This window comes from Sceloporus occidentalis, unplaced genomic scaffold, assembly GCF_023333645.1.
Source record: "Sceloporus occidentalis isolate IW3139 unplaced genomic scaffold, rSceOcc1.0.p SCAF_5, whole genome shotgun sequence".
NCBI classification, from domain to species: domain Eukaryota; kingdom Metazoa; phylum Chordata; class Lepidosauria; order Squamata; family Phrynosomatidae; genus Sceloporus; species Sceloporus occidentalis.
In genome coordinates, this window is record NW_028316985.1 from 33,568,572 (window position 1) to 33,589,553 (window position 20,982).

General features: G+C 37.5%; 1 protein-coding gene across 1 annotated transcript in view; it reads right to left on the bottom strand.

Moving 5' to 3' along the window:
• MFNG (MFNG O-fucosylpeptide 3-beta-N-acetylglucosaminyltransferase) overlaps positions 1-20,982 on the bottom strand; it is a 40,593-nt gene that overhangs the window by 13,724 nt on the left and 5,887 nt on the right. The window contains exons 2-5 of the mRNA XM_089528117.1: positions 19,869-19,917; positions 13,886-13,988; positions 12,655-12,808; positions 11,892-11,977 (exon numbers count right to left, since the gene is read on the bottom strand). Coding sequence (XP_089384243.1) covers positions 11,892-11,977; positions 12,655-12,808; positions 13,886-13,988; positions 19,869-19,917 — 392 coding nt within the window. The remainder of the gene's footprint in view (positions 1-11,891; positions 11,978-12,654; positions 12,809-13,885; positions 13,989-19,868; positions 19,918-20,982) is intronic.

Genomic DNA, 20,982 nt, shown 5'->3' on the forward strand with positions numbered 1-20,982 from the left:
TTTTGATAATTTACAATAAACCTCACTACAAGATCCAATTAAACTGAAATACACCATTAATAAAGGCAAGCTAAGTTTCTCCTCATCTTGTCTTTTCTGTTCTTTGCAATAGATTTCGAGTCAATGACGGGATACAGACTGCCCCTTTAGGGCGGCCTGCACCCGCCCCTTTCCCCGATGGATTGAGGCTTCAGCTGCCACAGTGGCAGCCCTGGAGGCCCCGATCCGCCGCTTTTCTTGGCCTCGGGGAAGCGGCAAAATGTGCTTCCCCGTGGCCTGGAAAGGGGTGTCCTTGGGGCTTCATGCCCCAAGGACACCCCGACAGCAGCGGGGAAAGGGAGAAAGGGGCCACTCAACCCCTTTCTCTCCGTTTAAAGGCCACGCCAGCGATATGCATGGCGGAAAGAGCTCCAAAACAGAGCTCCTTCTGGCACCACTGAAAGGGCGCCACAAGCACCCTGCAGCGGCACCAGGACGTCACATCCACAGCCATTTGGCTGCGCGCAGAGGTCATGTCATAATGGCAGCGCCCATGTAAACAAGGCGCCGCCATTACAATGCTGCAGTTATGTGCTAGGGTTGCGGGGCATCTGGAAAGGATGCCCCGAGGCAACCCTAGCACATATCCAGGCTGGCGCTTTGCGTCAGTCTGGATACCACCAATGTTAGCCTAAAGTGACAAGCCAAAGCTTTTTTATTAGATGGTTTATATTTAAGAATCACATATATAAAATAAATCTCTGTCCTGAGCCATTGCTTGGACACAATTTTTTAAAACAAAAATCAGAATCCTAGCATAAAATGTGAAGAAAGAAATTATGTATCTGAAAAACTTGTAGCATCAAATGCCAGAAAATATATAATACTGGAGTGGTTCTTTGAATAGGGTGAAGGCAGTTATGTCCAAGCTGTTAAGAAAATTCAGAACAAGTTTCTGTTATAGGCTAATATAAAGATTTCTTGCTTTGAAAGAATCTGTAAAAAACAGTTGTACTGCCATATATATATATATATATATATATATATATGATTCTTCCTATGCTTTGGAGGATTTTTTTTTTCATTTATGGTTTCTACAGTTTAGTGATAATTGTAAACCAAACACCTGGCAACAATATATTACTAAATTATATTGGGCTGCAACGAAAAAAAACACAAATAAAACTGGCATCTTTACAGAGTACAGTAAAGAGCAGGTGATTAGCTATATCAAATCATTTATTTTACTACCTTTCACCAAACTTAGTGGCAGCAAGGGAGCACTGCGTACTGATAAAAGCACAAAACTGGGACACTAGGTTATTTTTTAATAAATCTGCTGAACTATAAAAGATGTATAAACTAGGTCTAAATATTTCTGCATTAGCATACCTTAAGTATTTGTAAAGTAGACATATGTGTTAGGAGTACAGGGAATTTACTATCAATGGAGTGACATAATTTAATTGTGTGGGGAAATCTTATGTGTAAAGGCTATACATTGTCAAAGCAATGGATCTTTCTATGTGTAATATCTCTGGTAGTTCCTGCCCCCTCCCCTCCCCCAAGTATTTTCAAATTAGAATTTTCAGCAGCATCATGATAAACTGATTTGCTTGTGCTGAGCTTACTCATGAATATTAAAAACCTATTCTGGATGTGATTAGTATGTTTAAGGCTGCATTCTCATTCTTATACTCATTTAGCTAGGAATAAGCCCGGTCAAAATCAATGAAATTTACTTCTAAGTAAGCATGCATAGGATCACATTATACAGTACCCACCAAGCTCTGGAACAGGACAGAGCAAAGGTGTGGGCTAACCCAGCATTACTGAAGAATACTGGATCAGTAGTGGAAGGAAGGTTTAGTCTGTATATTTATAGTTGTTGGGTTTTTTTATTGGTTGGCTTGCTGTAAAAATAACTATTCAATACAACAGACAATCAAATAAAAATCAAAGATAGCAGCGGTTTTGCAAACCAACAAGGGGAAGGAGAAGAGGGGAGGGAAGAGAGACACTGAGGAATTGGAATTGAGGAATATCTATCATGGCGACCAGCTCATCAGCTAAAGATTGAAAGAGAACTTTGGGAGAGGGAAGTACTAATCCAATAAAATCTCTATTAATCATTAAGAAGGGAGTTAATTAAGGGGCTGCAATTGTAAAAACAGGAAAGAACATTTTGATAATATTGTATCCATTATACCTGCTTGAGGAAAAAAGAATTACGATTTATATATATTTAGATAACTTGTTGCAAAGAAAGACTACTGCTGTGTATTTACACAAGTCAAGAAGTGTAAGTCTAAGTGGAAAGGGTGCAGCAACTTATGATTAGGGCAGGAAACTGTGGGAAAGTGAAATTCTTGGTTAATAGTAACTACTTGGAAGAGACTTACTAAGTAGAAAGTGATAACCTACTACTACTATTGATACTGCTGTGCGTGTGTTTTTCTTCTTTTGGCATTCACTCCTCTCCAAGTGGTTTACTCTAGCTTAAGAAGATGAGACATTCATAAATGTTTTAGAAGTAAAAACAATTGGAGATTGATACAGATTGAAACTGAGATAGGATTAAGAGATTAAGAGGGAACAGAGAGAGATTGGCTAAGACATATAGTAGAAGTGAGTCTAAGATAAGATTGTGTGTACTGATCCTAACTTGCTGGCTTGTCTGTATTCCCCAGGGCTATTCCCTAAAGTTGGTTTTTCCCACACTTAATTGGTGTTTCTACTCATATCTCTATACAGTATTGGTATACTTTGAGAGACTGTGACTTGAAGATTTACCATTTACGGGTAGCTGATCAAAGGACTTCAGAAGGTAACACCCCTGTATAAATTTCTGATAAAAAGGGAACTAAATTGGCCCAACTTAAAGATTTGGGTGATTTGGAAAGGGTAATCAGAGAGGGTAAAGGGAGGAATCCTCCAAGTGAGGGTTTTTTTTTTGTTTTGTTTTGTTTTTTTCTTCTTGTGAGAATCTTCTAAATTCCCGGTTTTGTTTCCCTCAAGATCAGGGGGAAAAAGAAAAAGAGGATGTCAATGGTGACAAGGAAATTTGCATCGCAGTCACAAGCATCAGCTACGACACAAAGAAGACCTTCTTTGGAGGGACCTTCCAAAACTCCAGACCATAATGAATCCCTTATAGAAACAATGAAAAGGCTGCAGCAAGAGACAAATCAAGAAATTCTCAAATCTAAAGACGAGATGAAAAAGGAATTCCAATTGGAATTAGGGGAGATAAAAACGAGATTGGACAAGATAGACGGAGAATTTGCTGCAATTTCGGGCAAAGTAAAGAGATTAGAAGTAGAGGTAAAAAAGGTGGAAACAAAAGTAGACCTATTGTCCAAAGAACAAAAAGAAGATCAAGAACTTATATTGAGGCTTCAGGTCAAGCAAAGGGAAAATTGTTTAAAGCTGAGAGGTCTACCTGAAAATATCAACGAAAATCTGTATACTTACCTATCTCCAATCTTGGCAAGATTTATAGATGAACCCGAGTCACAGTTCCCATGGGAGCTGGACAGGGTATATAGGATTAACTCAAGGATTGCCAAGATAAAGAAGGTACCACGGGACGTTGTGGTTTATTTTGTTAGGAAGCAAACAAGGGATTTGGTACTCCAGCAGAGTTACAAGACGAGACTGGTAATTGATGGAAAGGAAATTTCGGTCCTAAGGGACATCCCGGGCAGAATATTGAAAAAACGACGTGATTATTTTTTCCTAACCGAACATTTGAAAAAGTATGATATCCCCTTCAGGTGGGAAGAGGTAGAAGGAGTACAGGTGACCTGGAAGCAACGGAAAGTAAAACTGAATTCAATCGGAAAAGCAAATACCTTTTTGGAAGATTTGAAGAAAGAAATTGAAAGAGAAAACAAAGAGAAGGACAAGGGAGGAGGTGAAGGAGTTGAAAACAGTGAAATCTAAGGGAGGCTGAGGGGTGACAAACTAGTTGAACTAAATAACTGATTATTGCAGCCATCTTCCCCTATTTGTAATGCTTCAATAAGATATCAAGTGCCGTGTATATGTTGTCTCTCCTTTTTTTCCTGTCTGCGCATATTTTGATTTTATTAAATTAGACAAATCAATAAAATTCGATTTTCCTTTTTATCTCTCTGTAGCTTTACAAGTGTTTTTCCGCTTTAAACTATTAAAAATATTTAAAATGAAAATTTTGTCGTGGAACGTAAAAGGGTTAAACTCACCCCAGAAAAGAAAAAGAGTATTTTGGTATTTGGAGAAGAAGGATGCAGACATTATCTGTTTGCAAGAGTCACATATAAAGAATAAAGATGTAAGGTTGATTAAAAGGGAAAAATTGGGAAAGGAATATCACTCCTCTATTGACAAAAGCAAAAGGGGGATAATAATTTATATAAAAAAACATATCCAATCAAAACAAGTTTTTTGTGACAAGAAGGGACAATACCTAGGAGTAGAAATCCAATGGAACGGGAAAAGTTATTTAGTAATTGGTATATATGGGCCCCAGAACAACAAAAGTGATTACTTCAAAAATATAAAGGCAATATTAACAAACGGTGATTATGAGAATGTAATTCTAACTGGAGATTTCAATGGGGTAATCGATCCGAAGTTAGATAGGAAATCCACTAAAAAGATAAAAGAAAAACAAGGTAAACTACCCAATTCTTTTTTTGATTTAATGGAGGATATGTCCCTGATAGAAGTCTGGCGATACCTATATAACGATAAAGAATCCTATACCTTCTTCTCGGATAGACACAAGTCTCTGTCCAGAATAGATCTTTTTTTGTTATCGAAATCATTGTGCAATGAGTTAGAGGAGATGACAGTCCTAAATAGAGAAATTTCGGATCACAATCCGATAATCCTAACATTTAAAAAGGCACAGAAGGGATACCATTGGCATTTGAATGAAGAGTTGTTACAGGATAAGAAAGTAGTGGAGAGAGGGAAACAAACAATTCAATTATACTTTCAGGAAAACATGAATAATGAAGTGAAGACACCAATTGTGTGGGATGCAGGAAAGGCTACCTTTAGGGGATTTTTTACACAACAAAATAGCATCTTCCAAAAACAGAAAAACCAGAAACTAAATTCACTAAATAAACAATTGAAGGATAAAGAAGAAGAACTTAAAAGATTCCCAACTCAAAAACAAACTTTAAGAGATATTAAAGTTCTTCAAAAACAACTGGAATTAGAATCTACAAGGGAATTAGATAAAAAATTAAAGGCGATGAAACAGAAAACATTCGAACATGCAAACAAGACAGGTAAATGGCTCGCACATAGGTTAAGAAAGGACAAGGAGAAAAAAACGATAAACAGGATTAGGGAAGGAGACAGGATATACACGAAACAAGATGAGATTACAAACATATTCGAGAGATTTTATTCAAACTTATATAAGGAACGAGCAACTAATATGGAGGAGATTAAAGAATACTTAGACAACCTTTGTACTATTAAAATTCCTGAAGATCAACGAGACCAGCTAAACCAACCAATCTCTAAGCTGGAAATTTGGGAGGCAATCGACAAATGTAAATCAGGGAAAGCGCCGGGTAACGACGGCTTAACAGCCTCATTTTATAAAACATTCAAAGAGGAACTAGGACACCCGTTACAGTTGGTTATGAATGAAGCCCTGATGGGAGACTTACCAGAATCATGGAAGGAGGCAGAGATTATCTTAATTCCCAAGGAAGGGAAAGATATGCTTGACCCTTCAAATTATCGCCCAATTTCCCTACTCAATATCGATTACAAAATCTTTACGACAATTTTAGCAAACAGGTTGAAAAAATGTTTGGTGAACTTAATTAGTGAAGAACAAAGAGGGTTTCTGCCGAATCGATACTTGAGAGAGAATACAAGAATTGTTCTGGACGTTTTGGAATACTACGAGCAACATTGTGATAAAAAGTTGGGCTTATGCTTTCTTGATTTAGAAAAGGCATTTGATTCTGTAAATTGGTCAACGTTATTAGAGGTACTGGAGAGGATAAAAGTAGGGGAGAATTTTTTAAACTGGATGAAAAAGATTTATAGAGATCAAAAAGCACAGATAAGGATCAATGGTGCGAAATCAAAATTCATCGAAATTCAAAGAGGAACAAGGCAAGGCTGTCCCCTCTCCCCTCTTTTGTTCTTATTAGTTATGGAATTACTTATAAATGACATCAAAACAGACCCAAAAATAAAAGGTACGTCAATAAAAAAACAGACCTATAAAATAAGGGCTTTTGCGGATGATACAACAATTATTTTAGATGACCCATTAGATTCACTAGAGGAGGTCTTAAGGAAATTAGAAAAATTTGGTCTTGTAACAGGCTGTAAAATTAACAAAGGTAAATCAATGCTATTGACAAAAAATATTAAGGGAAAAGAGGAGAAAGAATTGGAAAGGTTATCAGGTATAAAAATTGGGAAAAAGATCAAATACCTGGGAATACAAATTACTAAAAATTCGAAAGACCTATTCGAAAATAACTACAAGAAGGTATGGAGTGAAATAAAAAAAGGATTTGATAGTGTGGAACAGATTAAACTTATCACTAACGGGAAGAATTGCAGTAATTAAAATGGCTGTTTTGCCACGTATCCTCTTTTTATTCCAAATGATCCCAATCATAACATCAGATAGGATTTTTAAAGAGTGGGATAAAGATCTTTCCTCATTTATTTGGAGAGGCAGAAAACCTAGAATAAAATTCAAAACTCTCCAGGATGCACGAGAGAGAGGGGGGATCAACTTGCCTAACTTAAAACTTTATCACGAGGCGTGTTGTTTGATGTGGACAAAAGATTGGATACTATTAGAGAATGGGAATTTATTAGAACTAGAGGGAGACGGGTTGGGCTATGGCTGGCACGCATATCTAGCGTACGAAAAGGACAAAACAAATAAAGCCTTCAACAACCATTGCGTCAGGAAAGCCTTGATAAGAGTATGGAACAAATATAGAAGGAGAATAATACCTAAAAATGCAGGTTGGATATCCCCACAAGAGGCTTTCTATAGGAAAGAAATGATTAGAGAAACAAAATGGTATAAGTACTCGGATATCTTACAAAGAAAGGATGGTAAAATAGTACTAAAGACAAGAGAGGACCTAAATACAGAAGGGTGGAATTTTAACTGGTTCGCATACAGACAGATTGTGGAAAGATTTACAATAGATAATAAAGAACCGGGATTGGATATTGAAGAAGGAACGTCTGAGATAGGGAAAATATTGCTAGATCCAAACAATAAAGTAATTGGAAAACTATACAAAATTTTGTTAAAATATGAAATGGAGGATGAAGTGGTTAAAGAACAAATGATCAAATGGGCAAGAAATATTGGTCATGAAATTCAACTATCCCAATGGGAAAAAATTTGGAAGGATAACTTCAAGTTCACAGCCTCTCAGAGTATTCGGGAAAACTTCTATAAAATGTTTTTTCAATGGTATTTAACACCTAATAAGCTCGCTAAGATATATAGATCAAGATCAAACGTATGTTGGAAATGCAAAAAAGAATTAGGAACATTCTACCATTGCTGGTGGACTTGCAAGAAAGCAAGGGAATTCTGGAATATGATAAACGTAGAGATAGGTGTAATTCTGAAGAAAAAAATACAACCCAGACCGGAACTCTATCTATTAGGAATTTTCGGAAAGGGAATAGATAGGGAGGACGAAAAGATTGTCTATTATATGGTAACTCTTGCCCGCACCTGTTATGCCCAAAAATGGAAATGTGAGGAGAATCCAACTTTGGAGGAATGGCTGATAAAATTATATGATGGGATGGAGATGGACAAACTGACACAGGCATTGAGAAATAAACCCAGGGATCAGTTTAGTGAAGACTGGTGTAAGGTTAAAAACTATCTTGAAGCGAGCTGGGGAAGAATAGCAGTAACGGGTTTGTAGTAGGCGATGTAGGGCTGGGATCCACAAACAAGGATGTTAAGTAAGAAAGCCATATTCAAACAAGAATTATATAAACTGGCAAGCAGGAAGTCAGAATGAATGGTGTGTTGAGAATGAAGTGAGGTATGCATGTTAAATGTTCAAGATGAAAGAAGTCGAAGAATACATGAAGATGAAGTAGGTATTAGATGCGTAGAAGCGAGACAGAAGGAGTTAAAGAGAGGTAAAATAGAGAAGGGAAAGAAGGAATTAGTAAGTGAAGAGAGTTAGAGTAGGTAGGTTAAGCTAGGATTAGAAGAAGTGAAGGGGTGATATTAGAAGGCAAAGGAAAGAGGATATATGTAGAAAGTTATTGAGGAGACAAGTTGGTGGAGATTAAGAGGATAACGAAACGGAATATTGTATCACAACTTCTGGTGGTGGAGAATATGAAGTAGATGTGAAGAAGTAATAGTGGAAGTGGTTTGTATGTGCTTTAGAGTATTAGATATAACTGGTAAGTTGTATGTTAGTTTGCATGATTGTAAATATGTTTATGTAAATGTTTGTGTGTTTGGTATGTATCAATAAAGTTTTTTAAAAAATAAAAAAAAAATCAAAGAATAAAATGGACTATCAACCAAAATAGAGGAGAGCTAGATAAAAGCTAAAACTATTTAGAAAACAGAAAAGAGTAAACAACTTTATCTTTCTGAATGAAAGATGGCTTGACAACAGTTTTTCCTAGTAGGCTGGTTCCAAAATTTGGGTACCACTGGATGGCCTTGTTCTAGCTTCTTTGGTATTTTATTATATTTTTTCAAGGTACCAAGAGCCATCATTGTGGCTTGAGTGTTGGACTAGGAATCTGGGAGGCCAAGGTTTCAATCCCCACTAGGCCATGGAAATTCACTGGGTAATTCTGGGCAAGTCAGTCTCTCAGCCTCAGAGAAAGACAAAAGCAAACTTTCTCTGAACAAATCTGGCCAAGAACCTGTTATAGGTTTGCTGTAGGGTTGCCATAACTCAGAAATGACTTGTAGGCACACAGCACAACAACAACCTGGAGCAAGTTGTCTCCAGAAAATCTCAAAGAGCAGGGAAGCCAGCAGGCAATTTGTCTCTCAGTTTAACTACCTTTTAATTCAATAGTGGTTCTTACTGATTAGGGTTGCCATAAGTGAGGACCTCCAAACCGGGACAAATGTAGGACAAATGCAGGGCAACATTTTCAAATGTAGGACACATTTTTATAAAAATGGAGGACGTGCAAAAAATTGAGTGTTTTTTTTAAAAATGTTAATATAAATGCATGTTTTTAGGCATGATCAAAATGGAGGACATTTTGGCATTATTCTTAGACAGATGGCAGAAATGGACTTGCCCTTGGGTTCAACTTTACTTCTCAGAAGTGTGTACTTGGTCAAGGGACTGTGGTTTTTCTTCACTGTGCATGAGTTTGTAAAAATCACAGCAAGTTACACTGGCCGTGCCTCAGAGGCTTGTTGATATCAATATCATCATCATCATCATCATCATCATCATCATCATCATCACCACTATAATTAGCCAAGAAAGGCAGACTTGTTAGCATTCAAAGCACCATAAATACACAAAAAATGCACTTGCATATATTTAATAATAAAAAATAATGAAAAAATAAATAAAAAACAAGGCAGGGGTGCATATATTTGATAATAAAAATTAATAAAATAAAACAAAAACAAGCAATAATAAAATTAATGAAATAAAATAAAACAAGCAATAATAAAAATTAATAAAATAAAACAAGCAATAATAAAAATTAATGAAATAAAACAAAAACAAGCAATAATAAAAATTAATAAAATAAAACAAAAACAAGCAATAATAAAAATTAATAAAATAAAACAAAAACAAGCAATAAAAATTAATGAAATAAAATAAAACAAGCAATAATAAAAATTAATGAAATAAAATAAAACAAGCAATAATAAAAATTAATGAAATAAAATAAAACAAGCAATAATAAAATTAATAAAATAAAATAAAACAAGCAATAATAAAAATTAATAAAATAAAATAAAACAAGCAATAATAAAAATTAATAAAATAAAACTAAAACAAGCAATAATAAAATTAATGAAATAAAATAAAACAAGCAATAATAAAAATTAATAAAATAAAACAAGCAATAATAAAATTAATGAAATAAAATAAAACAAGCAATAATAAAAATTAATGAAATAAAACAAAAACAAGCAATAATAAAAATTAATAAAATAAAACAAAAACAAGCAATAATAAAATTAATGAAATAAAATAAAAACAAGCAATAATAAAAATTAATAAAATAAAATAAAACAAGCAATAATAAAATTAATGAAATAAAATAAAACAAGCAATAATAAAAATTAATAAAATAAAATAAAAACAAGCAATAATAAAAATTAATAAAATAAAATAAAACAAGCAATAATAAAAATTAATAAAATAAAATAAAAACAAGCAATAATAAAAATTAATAAAATAAAACAAAAACAAGCAATAATAAAATTAATGAAATAAAATAAAAACAAGCAATAATAAAAATTAATAAAATAAAATAAAACAAGCAATAATAAAATTAATGAAATAAAATAAAACAAGCAATAATAAAAATTAATAAAATAAAATAAAACAAGCAATAATAAAAATTAATAAAATTAAATAAAAACAAGCAATAATAAAAATTAATAAAATAAAATAAAACAAGCAATAATAAAATTAATGAAATAAAATAAACAAGCAATAATAAAAATTAATACAATAAAAAATAAAAAGCAATAATAAAAATTAAAAAAAATTAAATAAAATAAGTATTTTATATTTTAAAAAATAATTTAAAACCTCCAAAATACCAAGGCAGACCTAATGGCCACTGACTCAGCTTTCCTCTTCGTCCTCCTCCTCCTTCTGTGGCCCAATTCTGCCCTGGCCTTCAGGCACCCTTCCTCCTCCTCCTCCTCCTCTCCCCCCTCCTCCTCCTTAGGATGCCTGGCGCGGGAAGAAGGGAAGCGGGGCAAGCACACGCGCGCGCGCGGAGGGAATGGGGCAGGCGCGCGCTGCCACTGACCCCTACAGAGGCCTGGGCAGCGCGCAAGCTCTCTCAGTGCGGGCGCGGTGGCAGCGGCGCTTCTGCCGCCGGCCTGCCAAGGAAGAGGAGGAAGGTGGAGCCGGAGGAGGAGGAGGAGGTGGGTCGGCGCCGCAGCAGCCGCATTAGCGGCAGCAGCAATGGCCGGAGCGGACCCCCCAAACCGGGAACAAGGCACGGGTGGGGGCCCAAACCGGACCGTGACCGGGAGGGGCCCCCCAAAACCGTGAATGGCACGGGGGCCGCCGGGTTATGGCAACCCTATTACTGATGCACACATTCACACTCACACATGCATGCACACATCTTTAAATGGGTACATTCTACATTTCCCAACCTAGTGCCTCCAAATCTGCTACACCGAAGTTTCTATTATTACAATTACCATGCTGGCTGGAGATTATGAAAATTATAACCCTGGAATTTGCGTGATTAGGGAAAGCTGCTTTATGCATTTACGGTATTCTTACTTCTACAATGTACACATACAGAAGTTCTTCCCTAGATGATGTGGGGGCATAAATATGATTGTTTAGCACATGATCTTTCCCCTTTCATATCTGTTAACTTCAGAGTTGACTGACAGGTTCTTACAATAACATGATCATTGTTTCCCCTCTTGTCTGGAATAATGTGGCACAGTCATCTTTGAACTGGCCCCCAGACTGGTATACTGCTGAAACCTTTTCATGTTGGAGAAGAGACTGAGTTAGACTTATCTGTTGGGAAATTCACTCCACAACTGCATAGATATCCAATCACATTGATGGGATTCAGTAAAGCAGTTCATTTTTGGAGAAAGGTATGGAATCATCCCTCAGAGATATTTATATATAATCTCCGGGTGATCAGACAAGCTCTCTACCATAATCATTGCTTACCCTGCCCAGGGAGCCATCTTGATGGCCAGCTTCCTGCTGATACAGAATCCGGCACCTCCAGTGGCAAACCAAAAGTACACTGACTTCTGAAGGGAGGAAAAAAGTAAATTACAATAAGGCTGACTGGAATGTACTGGACCCAAGGGATTTTGTAGTAGGTTGAACATTAGATTCAATAGAAATTCTCCTTTCTCCTTAATAAAGAAAGTTTGGGACACAACAGAAGTAGATGCGTTTGTGGAAGTATCTGTATCTAAGATACTTCTTTGAAAGTAAACTTCCCAAAAGTAAAAAGGTATCATTTTTGCCCCCTTTAAGTTTGCTTTATTTTCACATTATTTCTGTTTTGCAGAAACACATGTGAAAAACCTCCCGCATTTGCAGTTTTTTTTCTGCTTCTAAAAGCCCATTTCTGAGCACGATTTATCTAGTGTGATAAGGTCATTGGTCCTGTTAAATAGAGGTGACATAGAGAGATTGAATCAGAGATTTTCTGAATACCTGCAAAGGTATTCTACCATGGGACTATGGTCCTCCTTCCAATATGCTAGAAGAAGAGTGCTATGGAGAGTTAATATTTTTGTTCTATGTTCTGGGAACCTATCATTCGCTGCTGAGGTCAGCCTCCTATGAAATCTTCTCTATTTGCAGCAAAACTGGAAATATAATAAACCAGATATTCTTTTTTTAAAAAGCACTCCTTATTCCTAGCCAGCCAACCTGCTGCTTAGTTACGACCACCAATTCAAGTATTAAGACTTACTGTCTGATTGTTAGGCAAGGTTTCTGAGGTGCGAATTGGCCTATTCAAGCTTGGTTTCCCAATATAAACATCTTTGTCTGGAGAATATGAAGACAAGAGCTTCAGCAGAGCTTGTGGATTCAAGTAGTTATCATCATCAAGGTGACAAAACCAACTGAAAAAAATAAATAAGGAAAGACACTCAGTTGGTATAGTCAAGTGGAGGATACAATTTCAACTTAATTGTATACTACTGTTGCCCATGGTTGAATAGTATTTCAACCACTGTTCATTCCACCAGTTAAATCTAGGCTTCACTTGTCACCTGTTTGCTACAATGGCACTTCAGTTTTCATTGAGAGTCAAACACACCATTTAAGGTCAAACACATCAGAGAATACATCCAATGACAGTTGGTAATTCCAATGTCATTCGGGCAGTGAATCCACTTTGGGTTTTACAATACTATGAACTATAAAGAAGCTATACAAGATTCTGAACTCTATCCCCAAAACAGGCTGAGCACCTGGGATAGCTTCTTTCACATTCATGCTGCTCCGCTGACATTGGAGCCATCAGCCACTACTGCACTGAGACATATCCAGAGGGTTTTTTTTCTTAACTGCAAATGCTGAAGAAGGGATGAGATCCATTTTGGAAATATCATTTGTAGAGAGGGAAGGTTTATGTAATCACATAGACCAGTCCAGGATTATTAAAATCTAAATCATCCCCCACCTCTATAAATAATAAATATAATGTGCATGGGATTGGAATACCAATTTTAGAGGAAACTAACCTTTCCATTCACAATGTCAATGCAGCTCCTGGAGCAGACTGATAATCACTCTGAAGCCTACTTTGTCTAGGTCACAGATTGTAGAGGTTTCTCTTTTTTTTAATTAAAATCCCCAGTATCCCAGAATCCCTCATCCATCATGGCTAACAGAAACTTTTCCAAGCTGTGATCAGGGAAAGTTCACATTCCAAACTGCCTATGTAAATACTGTTTGCATTTTCTCAGTGACCTCAGTAGATCCTTATTGGCTGTCTCCAAAGACATTCAGCAAAGTCAAACAGCAGGCTGAAAAATAATTGCCGGACAATCAGTCCATGAGATGCAAACTATAGAACAAGCATCTATATTTATTGACAACATTCATACTTCATTAAACAGCTCTTTGAATTCCCACTTAATTTGTCTGGAAGTTGCTTCCCGGATGCACTGGCCAACTCAAGTAAGTTTGCTCACCTCAGGCCACTAGCTAAAAATGCATCAAACTCTGCTGCCATTTTGCAAGAAAGTGCTGGATGGCTGTGCTCTGCAGAGCAGTTTGTGAATATCACATGATCTCCTGGGAAGAAAAGGGGAAAAAACTCAGGATAAGTATCGAGAGCTATCCTAATTTGTAAACCTGGCAGCAGGAGGCCAACATAGCCAGAGGCAGCCAGACATGTACATATGATTTTGAGAACAAGAGATCACAGCTTTATTGCTTAGAACTGTATACTATTGACTTGACAGGAGGCACAGACTAGGAATGAGATAGCCTACCTGTCATCCAGAAGGCACCAGGCACTCATGTCATCTCCTAAGGGTCTAACACAGGGTGACAGTTAAGGAATCCATGTAGGTACCCCTGTTGGAGTACTGCCCTACTGTTCCCAAAGAGTCACCATATTGGAGGAAGGCAGCTGTTGGCTCAGGGAACAGCTATACACTCAGGTAGTCATGTGTCCTACTTTAGAGAGGCTACTCCTTTATTTGAAGGGCTGTCTGTGTAATTCCAGTGTAAAGATAATGGACCACGCTAGGAAGATAGAAGCAAGGTGTGAAGTTGCTCATCAGCCATGAGCATCTGGTTAGTAGACTGAACAGGTCACATAGGTCACCTAGTCACAATCTTTCCCACTGGCATGATGTATTTCCACTTAAAGCATAATAGTTCTTTTCAGATTTGCAACTGTTTACATAAACTACCATGCACACATGTTATGCAAATCTCTGTCCTGCTTTGTTTCCTTTTTCGATGGAGCATAAGTGCCATCCTAAGTGAAAGCTGCTCAGGGGCACTGAGATAATTCCTTCTCCCTTTCCTTCTGTTTTTGTTACACAACAGACTAGGAAGCACAGAGGGAAGTGGAACAAACACTTCAGAATTGCAGTTCAATCTTTATGCAATGTGCAAAGTTACATTAATTTTTGTTCAAAATTGTGTTGTTATTGGAAGCCCCCAAAAAACTATTAATAGCAGAAACAGGTGGGGGAGTATTCAGCCAGCAAAGATTTGTTTTTTTAAGAGGCCCAATAATGTCATTTGGGTGGAAGGGAGTTATTTGATGCTGGTCATCATTCTCCTCCCAGGCACGACATATGGGGTACTGGTGATGACACTTACCCAATTACTTTATGCACAGTAATTACATTAGCAATGATAGCAGGAGCCAGAAGAAGAATCTAATTTTCTTAGCAACAAGCTACTGAAGTTTTGAGCAGTGGAGAAATGAGATATGTCCTCCGCAGAAACATCATCAAGGAGGCGAGTGGACAGAACTGCAGCAACAAATGAGTAAAAGCTAAGCATTCATGACACACATTTTTTTTAAAAAAATCATTCTCAAGATGTTAGCTGCCATTTTTTAAAAAAAACTTGGTGTGCTACTTAACAGCCCACAGATGGGAGCTGTATTTTTCAAACCCAAGTTCTTTAATTCATGCAAATTTCCTTCTTATTGGGGGGTAGCACTGTCCATTAATTCAAAGCATCTGGAGAACTGTACAAGCTGTGATAAATGATACTACTGATTATTTGACACCTGGGAATCTAAAAATAGTTTTGTTATGTTACCTTAAAGGCTTTGTCAGTGAAACAGATTTGAACTGAGACTGGTGATAAACCATTCTGCAGCCAAGCTAATTGGGGAGAAAGAAAAACCCCTTCCATTTTCAAATAGCTATCCCTTAACAAATCACTTAGGGAGTTTAAGGAAGAGTGGAAATATGTGATACCGCTATGGGGAAACAAATGCGGGAGTCTAGCAACAACAACTTTCCAAGAGTGAGATATTCTACAGAAGATATGAATGGAGATTACTAACTGGGCATTATTAAATATTTCAATAGGGCAGATAATTTTATATAAAATTCAAGGACAGGAGGGACAGAAACAGCTCATCTAGCCCAAGTTTGAAAGTATTAGGAATTTGATAGAGAATAGGGCATATTTTGAGTTGTAATTAATCAATAATATTTTAACTGTTGTTTTAGGTATCATTTAGATTCAACATGTTGTTATTATTATAAGTTTTAATATTATTACTGAGGTTATGAATTTTATCACTAATAATACTATCGTGATTATTTGTATTATCAATATAGTAAGGCTGATGAATTTAATAGCATTGTACAGATAGGTTTAACCATTAGATATGAGATAGATTAAATAAATATACATGTAATCGATACAACTATATTTGCACACAATATACAGTACATATATAAATAAAAAAACAAATTAAGTTTTCACAAAAGGGATCTGGAAAGATTTCAGATGAAAACATTTATTAAAATAGAAATTGTTTGCTAAGTTTTGGAATGCTAAGTTTCAGGACACAGCTGAACCTTTAATTTTATTCCTTATGATATAATTAAAATGTGTCGGTTCCTCTACTGCATTACACCATTTCTCCTCTTGTTTATATCACCATCAGAATCGTCATCATCACCTAAGTTTCATAATCTACCAGGGGCTTGTCACACTGTACAGTTATAACTCATTGATTCCACTTAAATGCTATGGCCGAATCCTGTGGATCCCTGGGCATGTATTCTGATGAAGTACCCTTTGCTAAACTGCAAAACCTATAATTCCTTAGGATGGTGCCAAAACAGTTAAAGTCGAACAATAGTGCTGTAACAGCATAGTTTAAAAGGCGTTACTGAGTTTTTAGACCTTCAGTGATTTAGATTCTCTCCATGAATCTAAGGACTGGTGAGATATTATCAGAGAATATGGCGGGTTTCAAGTGGTGTTACTTTTTGATATTGTGTTCTTATGGTTCTGTCTATGGCAATTTCTTTCAGGTGTTTTGTCCACCTGTATCACCTCAGCCCATTGGCCACAACTAGGGGCTTATCAACACTTGCCAGAATGCTCTTGGCTGCCCCAAATCCCCCCAACAATTCATCCCTTATCTTGCAGGTTTTCAGGAGGCTGCCTTCCCACGTGGTCCCTGTTTGTAGCCCGGCACCACTGCTGTGGTCAGAACAAGGTGCCCAGTCATGCTATTGACGCTCAGCACCTCATTCTTACCTCAGAGTGATTTGTGCCCACAGCAGTGACACCGGGCAACAAATGGGGGCTGCAAGTGAAAAGTCAGCCTCTGTTGTCACAGAACCCCCTGAAAACCCACAGCAAATGAGGAGGTCATTAAATGTGGGTTGCAGGAAGATGCCCTGAATCAGGTGCGGGCATCGTGAAGATACTCCAGACTCAATTTGGGGATTTGGCCCTGTGTTATGTAGGCAGAATGCAGCGAGCCCATGGAGAACATGTTAAATCACCAATGTAGACAAGGCCTATATGTGGCAATGGCAGCACCATTTGAGAATTACCATAAGTTATAATAGTATTGCTCCCCTTGATTGTATCAAAATGAGACCCATCTGTTAGAAGCTGCTCACCTTCAAATAAAGTAAATTTGCATAAAACCTGCTCATTATATAACTTAATCGGCTTCTGTTCTGATTTATTTATCTGTCTATTTTTATTTATTTATTATTTTCCTTTTCTCCCAATATGGACCACAAGGCAGAAAACAGCTTTCCTTAAGAAATGAAAATGCTGTGCGGAGAACTCATGCCCACTCCTTCATCACTGAAAATGTTTCTGAAGTCCTCTACCTGCATAACTGAGATTTCACCAGACATTGCTCAGACACTTTTATCAAGCCTTATCTATAGAGCCTGGAGGGCTAGAAACTTGCGTTTATATTTAGAGTAATAGGTGTAATTTTCAGGAGGCTGATTTCCATTCCTAGTATCACATTTCACTCTTTTACAGAAAACGATTCTATTAACTTCCCCCTTTCCCCCCTCCCAATAGTAAGATATTTCAAAGAGGCAACATTTACCTAGGTTTGGTTTTATTCTGAAAGGTGGCAAATTGTTAATTTTGTTTAAATACACACATATACTTTGAGCATAGGTGTAAGCTAGAGTGGTCACTTTTACATCACCAAAGAAGAGGAAATGCATCAGCAAAAAGAGGACAATCAAAGTAGTCATGACTCTTGTGACACCTTAAAGAGTAGCAAGTTTTATTTGAAAGATGTGTATGTGCACCCTAGCCCACTTCAGTCCACAAAAATATATGATTGTTAGTCTTTAAGCTGCTATAAAATAGTTGTTCCTACAACATACAAATACAGCTACCCTTCTTTGAGAGAGGACACAGGTTTTCTAATCCAAACAGATGCAAATAGAGAAAGAATTACTAAAATGTGCATGGAAATCCACTGCATCACACCATAAAGGGAAAGACTGACCAGATGACTTGTGTACCTCTTCAGTCTGCTACTCAGATGATCCCTATGGGAGACAACTTCAAGGATTCATCAGGCTCACCTTTGTTTGGATTATTTTTAAAATAGACTTGGAGTAGGCAGCCCTTTGAATATGAAAGTAATCTTTAAACAGACAAATTCATGAAGGTAAGACTATCGGTGGCTAGTAGTAATAACAGATATATGTCCTCTCCAGGAGGAGCAAACCAGTATATCCATTACTGGAGAATCCGAGTGGGCAGGTGCTGTTGTTTTCATGTCCTGCTGGCAAATTCCCCATAGGCCTATGTTTAGTCAGTGCTGAACTAAGTCTGCACTCATCCAGCATGGCTCTATCTGCTCTTACACAGTACATTGACCTCTGATAGATTTCCAAATAGAGGAATGTTCTTTGTAAAATAGAACATGTGACCACCAAGCAGAGAAAAGGCTTAAACACTCCAAGACACAGCCAGCATCTATTGTATCACACAAGACCTCCAAAGAAGACAATCTCTGAGTCATGTGATGCTGTTAACTAATAGAGCCCTCAAAAATTCATGCATCCTCTTGATTTCTCATTCTCTCTCTCCTCTCAAAAATAAATAAATAAATAAATAAATAAATAAATAAATAAATAAATAAGAGCTTGCAATTTTCTCCTTTGTTCATGAATTATCCTTAGCTGGTGGCAGGGGACAGATATGGCCTCAATCTCCTTCTAAGAGGTAACTCCCATTAGCTTACATCACAACTGCCCTAGGCTATTAACACACCTTCATTAGATCTAAGACTCAGCCAAGGCAATGGTGTCCAAACCCCAGGTGTCACCCGGTGTCCTACCCAGGGTGCAGCAGTGGCCAAAAATATGCACCAGTAGGGAGGTCTGGCTGGGTGTCACTCCTCTTCTAAGGTGTCACCCAGTGTGGATTGCACCCCTTAATGATGCCACTGAACCCAGGCCTTGACTTAAGGCAAACCCATATTATAGTTCTATTCACAATAATCTGACAACTCTCAAGAATGCACCAGGCCTTATCTCTCAAATAGAAAAGGATCCTCTCAGGAACAGTACCTGCTCCATTTCGGGGGCCAGGTAGCTCCAATGTCCCCCTCTATATACTCTGTCACCTCCAGCTCTGTCACCAACCACAGCTGCTGCTCCTTTTCTTCCTCAGATATTTCTGTTTGCCACAGAAAAAGCAAACAGTGAGCACAAATCCTTCTAACTAATACTGCTTGACTGCTCATTTGCAAGCTGTTCCACAGGAAGAGATGGGTGAACAAGAAGACTGCAATAGTGAAGAAGAAAAGGAGATTCACTCTTCTCAGGATGCCCCTGATGAACTATGGTTGTGAGCAGATGTTTAGCCATACTGCCTCTTGAAGCTGTTTTGGGCACAAATGTAAGAAGCTGCCAGTGGTCCATTAAGCTCAGTAATTATCTACACAGTCTGGCAGCATCTCCAAGATTTCAGGGTTTCAGATAGAAAGCTTTAATAGCTCCACTTCCAGATGCCAGGGATTGAACCCTGGCCTTTCTGCATGCAACACATGCAGCCTGCCACTGAGCAATAGCCCTTCCCCAATGTCGGCAATATGTCAGAATGCTGTTAACCAAGGAGGTTTCCCAATACACAGCTTAAAGAAGTCAGTTAGCAGATGTTGTGCAATGCCAAGGGCTGGATTACCCAGTTTTTCCTGCAGCTCATCGTCTTCTTTATCTGTGAACACATGTGTCTGAGAAACAGAAGAAAAAAAGGGTTATTCCAGTGTCAAACATTTGCTGAATTCCATACCTATGACAGGCCACATAACTTGCTCAGTCCTGAGCATGCATCGTCTGAGATGGATTATTACTGAGGTAATGTACATGAAGTGCTGTGAACACTCAGAAAGTATTTTCTTCTGTACAAATGGAAAAATGATGCCTCCCCCCAATATGCCAGAGATGCTGTGAAATAAAGGTTGTAATGGGTACGGATATTATTGCTATATTATTATTGGCAATAAGCATCTGGCTTATCTTTGCAGAGAGAAGGGGGTTAAAGAAGTAGAGACAGAGAGAGGAATTGAGGAAAAGTCATCTTTACAGATTAATAGATAAGCATTTCTTTATTTTATTTCTTTTTTTAAAAAGATCTGGTTCTCTGGTGGCTTTTTTGTTCTACAATGCAAATCTAAACCAATATGAAAACTGTTTTGTTTTTTGTTTTTTAATGGTGTCGTGACACCTCAGTAAAACTTGCTTCTATAATTTTGAAGAAATACTGATCATTGTCAGGAACAGACATCTTCATGAAAAGATAAATGCAACATCCTATACCAAAAGAGTTTTTCATTTGAGTGGTTGCCTTACCAGTTCAGTAGGTCTGAAACTGGTTTAATGATATAGCATATGCCAAAGCTGACACCAGAGGACCCTATTCTGCGTCTCCTCTCACATAGGTTTATCTGGTAGCCAAGATAGGTAGCCATTTAAATTTCCCACAGTGTCCTAACATGATGCTGCACTTAGAATGGAAGTTAGGGGAGAAAGACAGGCCTCAGTACCAGCGATAAGGCCTTGTCAGGACACTGATGCCCCAGTGCCAGTGCCAAGGATGTCCTAGTACTGCTGACACTAACCCTGGTGTAGATATGGGCCATTTAAATGCGTCTGGACACCAGTACTATTGGCTGAAAGATCTGGTCTGATTTAGTACCTAAATAAATCATGAACCTGAGGTGTGACAATGAAACTAGTCATGAGAGAATCCTGCTCTGAAGGCCATAAGATATCTAATAGCAGATTTAACAGAAGCT